The 13,755-nt window shown below is 45.7% G+C and overlaps 1 protein-coding gene across 1 annotated transcript in view; it reads right to left on the bottom strand.

Annotated features, from left to right (window-relative positions):
* Nucleotides 1–1,621: 1,621 nt before the first annotated feature.
* LOC143285568 (cyclic nucleotide-binding domain-containing protein 1-like) overlaps nucleotides 1,622–13,755 on the bottom strand; it is a 63,556-nt gene continuing 51,422 nt past the window's right edge. Inside the window, exons 13-14 of the mRNA XM_076592960.1 lie at nucleotides 6,276–6,343; nucleotides 1,622–3,430 (exon numbers count right to left, since the gene is read on the bottom strand). Coding sequence (XP_076449075.1) covers nucleotides 3,302–3,430; nucleotides 6,276–6,343 — 197 coding nt within the window. The 3' untranslated portion in view covers nucleotides 1,622–3,301. The remainder of the gene's footprint in view (nucleotides 3,431–6,275; nucleotides 6,344–13,755) is intronic.

Genomic DNA, 13,755 nt, shown 5'->3' with positions numbered 1-13,755 from the left:
CTACTGCTCTGTAGAACTTTAGCTTGGTCTCAAGACCAATGCCTCTTCTGTTCCAGACATTTGCATAGAGTCTACCAAAGGTTGCGCTTTTTCTTGCAATCCTGACGTTCACTTCATCGTCGATGGTCGCATTTCGTGACAGTGTGCTGCCAAGGTATGTGAACCTCTCTACTCACGGTGTCGAAGGCCTTAGTGAGGTCGACATTGGTCGAAACAGGATGCTACAGACCTTTCCAGTCACTCTTCATTATGACAGGGGAAACAGCATGCTACAGACCTTTCCAGTCACTGTCTTCATTATGACAGGGGAAACAGCATGCTACAGACCTTTCCAGTCACTGTCTTCATTATGACAGGGGAAACAGCATGGTACAGACCTTTCCAGTCACTCTTCATTATGACAGGGAAAACAGCATGGTACAGACCTTTCCAGTCACTGTCTTCATTATGACAGGGGAAACAGCATGGTACAGACCTTTCCAGTCACTGTCTTCATTATGCCAGGGGAAACAGCATGGTACAGACCTTTCCAGTCACTGTCTTCATTATGACAGGGGAAACAGCATGCTACAGACCTTTCCAGTCACTGTCTTCATTATGACAGGGAAAACAGCATGGTACAGACCTTTCCAGTCACTGTCTTCATTATGACAGGGAAAACAGCATGGTACAGACCTTTCCAGTCACTGTCTTCATTATGACAGGGGAAACAGCATGGAACAGACCTTTCCAGTCACTGTCTTCATTATGACAGGGGAAACAGCATGGTACAGACCTTTCCAGTCACTGTCTTCATTATGACAGGGGAAACAGCATGGAACAGACCTTTCCAGTCACTGTCTTCATTATGACAGGGGAAACAGCATGGTACAGACCTTTCCAGTCACTGTCTTCATTATGACATGGAAAACAGGATGGCAGGTCAGGTTTTCAACTGGCTAAAAAAAACAACCAAAAAAAACCCAAAAAAAACCTTGGACATAGCTCTTGTCCATCTGGTTTTCATCAGACTTAGGGTTATGACTACCCATGATGCACGTTGAAATGCACAGTCAACATTCAAGGTTACAATGTGGCATGATATGATTATTTCAAGAAATTTGAGGTAGACAATAGATAAGGTTTTGCGTACCGTCTCCATCAAAATTGAGAGCAGAAAGTTCACAGAGTTGATGTCAAGGGTCAGACTTTAAGGTAACAATGTGACATGATGAAAAACGCAAAAGAGGGACATGAGTTTTCTTCCAGTTTTAATCAGATAGGTACAGTGACTGGTTATTGCTAAACCAGACGTTTTTTGTTTTTTTTAACTGCAAGATTAGAGGTCAAAGGTCAAGGTCACAATAATATGCAATCAATAATGTCCTGTTGGAAGATGCTCTGCTAAGCATTTAATTGTAACTTTTGTTCCTCTTCCATCATTTCCGAGTTTGATTGATTTGGTATCACACACCAATCTTGAAGGCCTTGCCTATCTATTTGTTTTTGATGTTGTTTTTTCCACTTGCAAAGTACAGAATTGATATCATCATTGTGAATATAAACAGACTGATGTGAGTGGTTTCACACACACACACACACACAAACTTAGGCACACACGAACATTAACAAACAAAATGACTCGTGTTCTTCATGCACATGCTGTGTCTATTTCTCCATGCAGGGAAACTCTTAATGCAGATATATATTTTTAGAAAGTCCTGGTGCGATGGTTGAAATGCTAACACACAGTGCCATTGTATCTGAAGTCACACACAGACAGTGCACAGAAACCAGTTTTCTGTACTGCATTGTTCCGACACCCAGACGGAAACCAAGTCAACTGCAGAGAAGCAAATAACAAAGAGAGGATATCTGGACACGTTTTCAAAACATTCATTCAAATCACAATTAAAAATGATATATATGGATACAATTTCTCTACAACAACAACGAAAGAATATCAACAAAACACACCAACATACTGCTGTATAATGTGAAAGAGAAATAGGATCAAAACAAAAAAAGGGTTCACAATGTTTTAACAAATCAAATGTTGACACATTGCTTTACACATACCCAGCATCTCCCCTGCATGACTTCACAGAGAAAAACACAAGTGAGGCTTTCAAAAGTGATCTGGAAAACTGAGTTGTGAAGTAAAAAGAACAGTTTCAATTCTTGAGATATTTCAGAACAATTTGAAATAAAGTGAGGGAGAGAGAAGAAACCAGGTGCAGTATTTCAAAGAAGACGACTGAATCAGACATATTCTTTATATCAACATGATAATAAACATGTGTGCAGTTTTGAAGTGCATCTCTATGCCATAACATAGTTGTCACAATATTTTTTGGTGACTGGAATAGGTATGTATGTCATTTTTTTTTCTTTCCTTTTATGGGCAGTCTATACTTATATCAGATGTGCTGAATTCTTTTAAAATGATTCTTTTCTCTTCTAGAATTATACTGTATTATATATATATATATATATATATATATATATATATATATATATATAAAATGGTTCAATAATCAATCATTATTTGGGGAAGAGCACAGTGCATTATATTTCACCCAAACCAACTTTTTCACTGAAGTTCACAACTGCAAACAACAACAACAAAACTACCAAAAAGAAACCAAACCAAAAACCTGTCCTCCTTCGAAGCAGTCACAAAGGAAACATGCATGTCTGTAACACTGCTACGTGAATGTAAACTATCAAATGAAAAACTGTCACAGATTTTGGCAACAATGTGTCACAAAAACAGAAGGGTCCTTTTGCCATTAGCCTATCACTTGTGACACAAACAGAAGGGTCCTTTTGCCATTAGCCTATCACTTTGCCATTAGCCTATTACATTGCCATTAGCCTATCACTTGTGACACAAACAGAAGGGTCCTTTTGCCATTAGCCTATCACTTTGCCATTAGCCTATCACTTTGCCATTAGCCTATCACTTGTGACACAAACAGAAGGGTCCTTTCCACAACACCCAGTATATCACATGACCCATTCCCCAACACCCACTATATCACATGACCCATTCCCCAACACCCACTATATCACATGACCCATTCCCAACACCCAGAGTGTCACATGACCCATTCCCCAACACCCAGTATATCACATGACCCATTCCCCAACACCCAGTATATCACATGACCCATTCCCCAACACCCAGAGTGTCACATGACCCATTCCCCAACACCCAGAGTGTCACATGACCCATTCCACAACACCCACTATATCACATGACCCATTCCCCAACACCCACTATATCACATGACCCATTCCCCAACACCAAGTGTCATCATCACTTGGCCCACTTTCCGTAGCCAGGTCGGATTCCGTTAGCGTTGATGACATTGACGACCATGCTGTGTTTGAACTCATTCCACTCCCGCTTCTGTTCCTGCTGCATGTACTCCCTCTGGATGTCTTCCTGGTGACACCAACACCACACACATGTACTTCTGGATGTCCTGGTGACACCAACACCACACACCTGTACTTCTGGATGTCCTGGTGACACCAACACCACACACATGTACTTCTGGATGTCCTGGTGACACCAACACCACACACATGTACTTCTGGATGTCTTCCTAGTGACACCAACACCACACACATGTACTTCTGGATGTCCTGGTGACACCAACACCACACACACATGTACTTCTGGATGTCCTGGTGACACCAACACCACACACATGTACTTCTGGATGTCTTCCTAGTGACACCAACACCACACACATGTACTTCTGGATGTCCTGGTGACACCAACACCACACACACATGTACTTCTGGATGTCCTGGTGACACCAACACCACACACACATGTACTTCTGGATGTCCTGGTGACACCAACACCAGACACATGTACTTCTGGATGTCCTGGTGACACCAACACCACACACACATGTACTTCTGGATGTCCTGGTGACACCAACACCACACACATGTACTTCTGGATGTCCTGGTGACACCAACACCACACACATGTACTTCTGGATGTCCTGGTGACACCAACACCACACACATGTACTTCTGGATGTCTTCCTAGTGACACCAACACCACACACATGTACTTCTGGATGTCCTGGTGACACCAACACCACACACACATGTACTTCTGGATGTCCTGGTGACACCAACACCACACACACATGTACTTCTGGATGTCCTGGTGACACCAACACCACACACATGTACTTCTGGATGTCCTGGTGACACCAACACCACACACATGTATTTCTGGATGTCCTGGTGACACCAACACCACACACACATGTACTTCTGGATGTCCTGGTGACACCAACACCACACACACATGTACTTCTGGATGTCCTGGTGACACCAACACCACACACATGTACTTCTGGATGTCCTGGTGACACCAACACCACACACATGTACTTCTGGATGTCCTGGTGACACCAACACCACACACATGTACTTCTGGATGTCCTGGTGACACCAACACCACACACACATGTACTTCTGGATGTCCTGGTGACACCAACACCACACACACATGTACTTCTGGATGTCTTCCTGGTGACACCAACACCACACACACATGTACTTCTGGATGTCCTGGTGACACCAACACCACACACATGTACTTCTGGATGTCCTGGTGACACCAACACCACACACATGTACTTCTGGATGTCCTGGTGACACCAACACCACACACATGTACTTCTGGATGTCCTGGTGACACCAACACCACACACACATGTACTTCTGGATGTCCTGGTGACACCAACACCACACACACATGTACTTCTGGATGTCCTGGTGACACCAACACCACACACATGTACTTCTGGATGTCCTGGTGACACCAACACCACACACACATGTACTTCTGGATGTCCTGGTGACACCAACACCACACACATGTACTTCTGGATGTCTTCCTGGTGACACCAACACCACACACACATGTACTTCTGGATGTCCTGGTGACACCAACACCACACACACATGTACTTCTGGATGTCCTGGTGACACCAACACCACACACATGTACTTCTGGATGTCCTGGTGACACCAACACCACACACATGTACTTCTGGATGTCCTGGTGACACCAACTCCACACGGGGCCCAACAAATCCATTCTGTATATAGTTACTTGGAAATTTATCCGGTATTCCAAAGCAAGCATAACAGCAACTTATTCAACAGTAAATATAGATAACATACTTTAAAGATAAAATGACCTTTCAATTTCAAGTGTGGCAATGACAAGAACTTCCCCTGCATCATTATTTTCAAACACCGATCCATCTGTAAACACCTGAAGGTGGTTTTGATACTTTTCATATAGATGAGTGTTTGGATTCAATTTCTTAATATTGAAATTTTATCCCTTTTCACATCCCAATAGTTGACATCAAAAGTCGGTTTCAGTGTTTCCGACCATGATGTGGGTGAGGAAGTCAATGCAATTGCCACATTTTTATATATCTATTCCTGAGCTTTTGATTAAGTCAGAGGTATATGTTGCGGTATATGTTGCGATTGTCATTTGAGATGAAATAGTGCTGGCCCTTTTCGGAAAGTCTCTGTCTGATCTAATTTTCAACTCCTCTCCAGTATTGTTATATATTGGAGAGAGAGACAGAGAAACACAGAGAGAGAGTGTGTGTGTGTGTGTGTGTGCATACGTACATGCATGCATGTGTGCGTGAGTGTGTGTGTGTGTGTGTGTGCATATGTGCGTGTGTGCATGCATATGTGTGTGTGTGTGTTTGTGCATACGTGCGTGTGTGTGTGTGTGTGTGTGTGTGTGTGTGAGACTTAACAAAACAATGTTCACAAACATGTGAAAACAGTGGGTTTTATACACTGGTGTAAGGCCAGTTTGTAATTGTGAAAAACAACTCACTGAGTGCAAAACAAAAGGGCTCCCTTCACCCGACCTCCACCCTCCCCCATCCCCCACCTCCACCATCCCCCTACCCCCACCTCCACCTCACCTCCACTCTCCCCCCCCCCCCCACCTCCACCCCCCCCACCTCCACATACGTCCACCTCCCCCCCCCCACCTCCACCCTCCCCCTCTCCCCACCTCCATACTCCCCCTCCCCCCACCTCCACCCTCCCCCTCACTTCCACCCTCCCCCTCCCCCCACCTCCATACTCCCCCTCCCCCCACCTCCACCCTCCCCCCACCTCCACCCTCCCCCTTGCCCCCAAGCCTCTACATACTTCCCCCCACCCCCACCCCCCAAAATAGACCACAAAAACGGAAATGATATGATGGAAACTGTTACCTTAGTGAGTTCTCCAAAGGTGCGCGTGTTTGACTGTTTGAATAACTGCACTGTGACTTCGTCCAGTTCTGGTGGGAAAGACACCAATATCATACACGATGATACAATGACAATACACCCGATAATGGTTATATGATAGAAAGATAAATATCACACAGTATCATCAATATGATAATGAGATGAATATCGCACAATAACAGTAATATGATAAAATGATAAATACATATAATAACGGTAATATGTTAAAAAGGTATTAAATATCACACAATAACAGCAAAATGATAAAAACATAACAGCAGCAATATGATAAAAAGATCAATACAATACAATAGCAATATGACACAAAGATAAATACCACACAAAAGTAATATGACAAAAAGTCAAATACCATACAATAAGAATAATGTGATAAAGGCATAAATACTACACAATAACAGTAATATGACAGAAAGATAAATGCTACATAATAACAGTAATATGATGAAAAGATGAATAGCATATGATAACAGCAATTTCGTGCAAAGATAAATACTACATAATAACAATAATATAATAAAGCATGAACTTTTACAGAACTGGTTTATTTACTTATGTTGCCATATAAGTTGTCGAATTTAAAATTCCAATGAGACATTTGCATCAGATATGGAGGAAGAGAAAGCCTTATTGGTTACGTTCAAGTAACTTCAGCTGTCAATTTTTCTGTTCCCACAAAAGCTTTGCAACATTTTCCACACACACAAATATAAGAACAGTGATGTTTTAATATTGCAGTTGTCACTTCTTCTAGGGAAAAGGGTATGAATGTGTCTGTAAAGAAAACAAGGGGAGCAATTACCTGCTTGATATGTTCAAGTAAGTGCTCTGATGCTCATGTACTGGTGTTGAAACAAACACAAAAGTCAAGCTCCCCTATCATTATGCTGTCATGACTACCGTTCCTGTTTGAACAGGGCACAGGTTTTGTGTGTTTGGTTATTATGCAGGGTTGTCATGACTACCGTTCCTGTTTGAACAGGGCACAGGTTTTGTGTGTTTGGTTATTATGCAGGGTTGTCATGACTACCGTTTCTGTTTGAACAGGGCACAGGTTTTGTGTGTTTGGTTATTATGCAGGGTTGTCATGACTACCGTTTCTGTTTGAACTGGGCACAGGTTTTGTGTGTTTGGTTATTATGCAGGGTTGCCATGACTAACATGTTGTTATGACTGAGGAGAAAAGAACCATCTTTGAATGGGGAAAAAACAAACTAACAGGCACAATAGCCTAATGGTTAAAGCATTGGACTTTCAATCTGAGGGTCCTGGGTTCGAATCTCAGCAACGGCACCTGGTAGGAAAAGGGAAGAGATTTTTTTCTGATCTCCCTGGTCAACATATGTGCAGGACCTGCTTATGCCTGATCCCCCTTTGTGTCTATACGCAAGCAGAAGATCAAATACGCACGTTAAAGATCCTGCAATCCATGTCAGCATTTGGTCGGTTATGGAAACCAGAAGATACCCAGCATGCACACCTCTGAAAACAAAGTATGGCTGCCTACATGGCGGGGTAAAAACGATCATACATGTATAAGCCAACTCGTGTACATTCGAGTGAATGTGGGAGTTGCAGCCAACAAACGACGAAGAATGGGGAAAAAAAAATACAACAAGAGGCAAAGCCTTCAAGACTCATGGAATCATGAGGAGAAAAAAAGAGACATTTAAAAAATCGTTGAAAAGTGCTCTGTATAATATGATATATAAAATAAGCTTGGGAGAAAAAAAAGAGAAAAAAAGGGCATGCGAGCGGGATCGAACCATGCTTATCCCATTCCAAAGCAAGCAGAATCCCCACTGCTGCTGCATCTGACGTCACCTGACTAAATTTAATACTTAAAGCTATGTCCCTTCTTTGTGTGATAAATAGATGCGATCTTAGTGGACGTAATAACGCCGTTTAAATCATGTTTTTGTGTGTTTTATTATATCTCGATTATTCTTTTATTTCGGCGGTATAGGAGACTGCTATCCCTTCAAGCACAAAGCAAAACCTCTAGATCTGCATGAACCAGTCGAGGCCTACAAGCTGAAAGAAGCGAACGATTCAATTTTTCTTTTATGTTCATTCCAGTAGAATATTTATATGCAGTAAACACGTTGATGGTGTAGTTAGCATTACTGTATGTGTTCTGTCCAGAATTTGTATTTCTTTCTTTTTAACTGTGAACAAGAAAAACGAGGTCATGTCTTCGAAAAGAACCTGGAAGACAAACGCCAAGCCTACAGAGTCCAGGGAAGAAGACAAGAATGACTGCAGGATTCTTCAAAGACAAAAAACTAAAGTTATAAAAACCTTTTGGGTGGTAGTTGAATCCTCTTTGTTTTGACACGACGTTTCGGACCATTGGCCCGTTGTCAAGTGATGAGAAGAGGACAGTGTGAATAGGAAAGCCTATGTGAGGAAAGGGTGATGACATCTCACTACTTTCTGTTTTGATGGGCCATGCACACTAAACACTTGCTGATCACCATTCAGTGCCATACGTACTCACACACACATCCATGCACGCACACACACACACACACGCACACACACACACGCATACCCACACACACACACACTCTTAAAAAAAAAGAAAAAAGAAAGAGGCATGCACCTATATATTGTTTCTAAAAAGAGGGATAGGAGGTAAAGAAAGAAAAAGGACAGAGAGATCAAGGCAGAAGGGCCCAGGCACTAGACGTCAGTGACTCTGATGTTCAATCCACTCGGCTGTGCGGTCCCCAAGCGGTCAATGACGCGGCTCTCCATGTACTTTCTGTACGTACTGTCACTGGGGTTCTGCCACACAGCTGAGATTCTTGCATGGGTGAAGCTGTGGTGTGGGCCAGTAAAATGCTGGCCGATAGGATTGTTGTAGCCTAGCTTCATCGACCTCAGGTGTTCGGAGAAACATTCGCCCAGAGAACGGTAGGTTTCCCCCACATACAGTTTGGAGCAGAGGGTGCAGGACAGAATGTATACAATGTCAGTGGACTGGCAGTTGAGATGACATTTCACAGTGAAAGTGCCAGAGGGTCTGCACCTTTCAACCTCACCAGGGTGCAGACCCTGTGGGGATCAAAAGTGCAAGACCTGTCCCTTTATAGACACCTCAAGTTCAGTCGTTGGCCCACACCACAGCTTCACCCATGCAAGAATCTCAGCTGTGTGGCAGAACCCCAGTGACAGTACGTACAGAAAGTACATGGAGAGCCGCGTCATTGACCGCTTGGGGACCGCACAGCCGAGTGGATTGAACATCAGAGTCACTGACGTCTAGCGCCTGGGCCCTTCTGAAGATCCCACATTGAAGATCCCAAGTCAGAGTCAAAGAAAGACATACTGAAGAGCGCACGCAGCACCATCCAGCTGAAGCTGCGGCAGATGCAGGATTCCTGGTTGAGCAACAAAGCTGATGAGATCCAGGGTTTTGCAGACAGGAGGAACTTCTATAACGGCCTGAAAGAAGTCTACCGTCCCACCACCTCCGGATCTGCTCCACTCCTCAGTGCTGATGGTTCTACCCTAATCACTGACAAGGACGGGATCCTTGAGAGATGGGCTGAACACTTTGACAGCGTACTGAACCGCCCTTCTACTATCAATGATGAAGCCATTGACCGACTCCCCCAGGTGCCAGTCAGTGAGTCGGTGGATGCCATTCCAACTTTGGAGGAGACCCAGAAAGCTATCCGTCTGCTATCCAGTGTCAAAGCCCCTGGCTCAGACTCCATCCCAGCTGAGGTCTACAAAGAAGGTGGTATGGCGCTGACTGAGAAGCTTCATCAGCTATTCCAGCTCATCTGGCAGCATGAAGCAGTTCCACAGGACTTCAAAGACGCATCCATCATACACCTGTACAAGCGCAAAGGAAATCGTCAGGCCTGTGACAAACATCGTGGAATGTCCCTGCTGTCCGTCGCAGGCAAGACTCTGGCCAGAGTGCTACTCAATCGTCTCATAGTGCACCTTGAGCAAGGTCTCCTACCAGAGAGCCAGTGTGGCTTCTGGGAAGAACGCGGGACTATCGACATGGTGTTTGCTGCCAGGCAGCTCCAGGAGAAATGTCAGGAACAGAACGCCGACCTTTACTACACCTATGTCGATTTGACCAAGGCCTTCGATACTGTTAGCAGAGATGGCCTTTGGAGAATCATGGCGAAGTACGGATGTCCCAGAAAGTTCATCACCATCATACGGCAACTACATGATGGGATGCTGCCCCGAGTCCAAGACAACGGAGAGACTTCAGAACCATTCCCTGTCTCCAACGGAATCAAGCAAGGGTGTGTTCTTCCCCCCACCCTGTTCAGTTTCATGTTTTCAGCCATGCTGACAGATGCCTTCAGATACGCTGACGTAGGCATTGGCATCAGGTACCACACAGATGGCTCACTCCTCAACCTCACAAGGCTTCAAGCAAAAACCAAGGTGAGGACAGACACCGTCAACGACTTCCTGTTTGCTGATGACTGCGCTCTCAACGCTGCCTCCGAAGCTGTCATGAAACACAGTGTCGACAAGTTCTCTGCTGCCTGTGACAACTTTGGCCTCACAATCAGCACAAAGAAGACTGAGGTGATGCACCAGCCAGCTCCAGGAAAGCCTTACGTTGAACCAAACATCTTCATCAACGGGCAACGACTGAACGCGGTGGACAAGTTCACATACCTGGGCAGTACACTCTCTCGCACAGTTGTCATCGACGACGAGGTGAATGCCAGGCTCGCCAAAGCCAGCGCTGCCATCGGCAGACTCCATAAGAACGTTTGGAACAGGAGAGGCATCACCCTGGAGACAAAGCTCAAAGTATACAAGGCCATAGTTCTCACCACACTGCTCTATGGATGTGAATTATGGACGGTCTACAAACGCCACGCCAAAAAGCTGAACCACTTCCACACCACCAGCCTCAGAAAACTTCTCGGCATAAAGTGGCAAGAGAAGATCCCTGACACAGAGGTGCTCACTCGTGCAAACTTGCCCAGCATCTGCACCATCTTGATGCAGGCCCAGCTGCGCTGGGCTGGCCATGTAGTTTGCATGCCAGACCACCGGCTCCCCAAGAAACTGCTGTACGGTGAACTCCAACATGGCAAGCGCTCCCATGGAGGCCAAAAGAAGCGCTTTAAAGACACTCTAAAAGCTTCTCTGAAGGCCTTCAACATCAGCCACGATACGTGGGAGCTGAATGCAATGGACAGACCAAAGTGGCGTTCAGCTGTCCACAAAGGCGCCAGATCCTGTGAGGCCAACAGAATCGCTGCAGCAGAGCAACGCAGACAGGCCAGGAAAAGCAGTGCCAGCAAGTCCCCGACAGCCGCCACCATCCCCTGTCCACACTGCGTCAAAACCTTCCGGGCGTGGATTGGCCTGACCAGTCATCTGCGCACCCACAGAGCCCAACTCACCCACCCCCAGGATGACTAGATGGTCCTCGTTGATCCCGATGGACGAACCACAAAACCTGCTTGTAGGCCTAACTCCGTGGGATTTCGGAACAAACCTCAAAGAAATAAACCATTAATGATTCGGAAAAATCGGCTTAATTCGGGAGACTTACAACCTGTTATTGGTATGACTGTGAAGATTTGAAGATTTTTTTTGTACTATTTTAAAATTTGGTATTGGCAGACAAAGTATTTCCAGAGAAAGTGGCAATGTCAAAGTTTACCATGGACACTCAGACACATGCAGACACACACACACACACACACACACACACACACACACACACACACACACAACCGAACATCGGGTTAACATAGACACACTTTGTTTACCCAGTTGATGGAGTCTCCCGTCAGTCCGACAGATGAGTAGGCAGGCAGGCTTATCTGTCGGTGTGTGTCCTCATATGGGAGAAGAGGCCGATTCTGGATGCGCAGCACTTCCCACAGGTGTTGCAAGGGAAAACGTCTCCAGAAGTTGAGCTCTGCTTCCTTCGTTCACGCTTCTCCTTAATAGCCAGCGTTCTCTTGTTTTCAAATGTCTTTATGCCACTAGAGCACAGCATCCTCCAGCGAGAGCAGTCAAGGGTATCAGTTTCCCAGGAAGCGATGTCTATGTCACAGGCTTTGAGATTTGTCTTCAAGGTGTCCTTGAAGCGCTTGCAGGGTCTTCCAAGTTCATGGTGGCCTTCCTTCAGTTGGCCATACAAAAGGATCTTCGGGATCCTGCTGTCTGTCATGCGGAACGTGTCCTGTCCAGCGTAGCTGGCACTGGATCAGCAGGCTTTCGATGCCGGGCAGGCCACACCTCTCTAGGATCTGGAGCCTGGAGATCCTGTCTTGCCACTTTATGCTGAGGATCTTTCGTAGGCATCTCTGGTGAAACTGCTCAAGTTGTTGAATGTGACGGCGATACGGCGTCCATGTTTCACAGCAGTACAACAAGGTGGTCAGCACAACAGCTCTGTAGGTTTTCATCTTGGTGCTGAGCCTGATGCCTTTGTTGTTCCACAGCCTGTTGTTGAGTCTGCCAAAGGCAGAGCTGGCCTTGGCAATGCGCAGCGTCACTTCTGTATCAAGGGCTCCGTTGCTGCATAGGGTGCTGCCCAGATAGCAAAACTTGTCGACTTACTTGATCTCTGTGTCATCGATCTTGATTGCAGGTGGGGGGGTGGGGGGGGGGAGGCACTGGCATTCTGTGATCTAGCTGGTTGGTACATGGACTCGGTCTTGCTGAGGCTGATGGTGAGTCCAAAGCACCTGCAAGAAGTTGAGAACCTGTTCATAATGAACTGCATGTCCTCATGGGTGTGTGCAGCAAGCGCGCAGTCATCAGCGAAGAAGAACTCTCTCAACAGTCCCTCAGACACCCTGGACCTGGCATGGAGTCACCGCAAGTTGAAAAGTTTGCCATCTGTGTGAAACTGAATGTAGATGCCCCGGTCACAGTCTTGGAAGGCGTCATTCAGCATGGCAGAGAAGAGAATGGAGAACAGTGTAGGTGCCAGGACGCAGCCCTGCTTCACTCCATTTACCACAGGGAATGGATCCGACATGTCAGTATTTTCCTGTACTCTCGCTTGCATTGTGGAAAGATGCAATCAGCTGAATTAGGCTGTCTGGGCAGACGAACTTTAGGAGGATCTTCCACAGACCACGGCGGTTCACCGTGTCGAAGGACTTAGGTCTACAAAGACCATGTGGAGCTCCTTGTTCTGCTCACGGCACTTCTCTTGCATCTGGCGTGCGGCGAACACCATGTCACATGTTCCCCTGCCTGAGCGGAAGCCACACTGTGCTTCAGGGATGACTGTGTTGGAGACATGGTCAGCCAGTCTGTTCAGTATGATGCGAGCGAAGATCTTGCCGGCGATGCAGAGGAGAGAGATTCCATGGTGGTTATCGCAGGATATTTTGTCTCCCTTCCGTTTGTAGATTTGGACAACTGAAGCATCCTTGAAATCCTGGGGGACATCCCCTCTCTCCCAGATAGACTGGAACAG

Source organism: Babylonia areolata, chromosome 9, assembly GCF_041734735.1.
Source record: "Babylonia areolata isolate BAREFJ2019XMU chromosome 9, ASM4173473v1, whole genome shotgun sequence".
Lineage (NCBI taxonomy): Eukaryota > Metazoa > Mollusca > Gastropoda > Neogastropoda > Buccinidae > Babylonia > Babylonia areolata.
The sequence above is the reverse complement of the archived record's forward strand: the minus strand, read 5'-3'. Positions and strand labels throughout refer to the sequence as shown.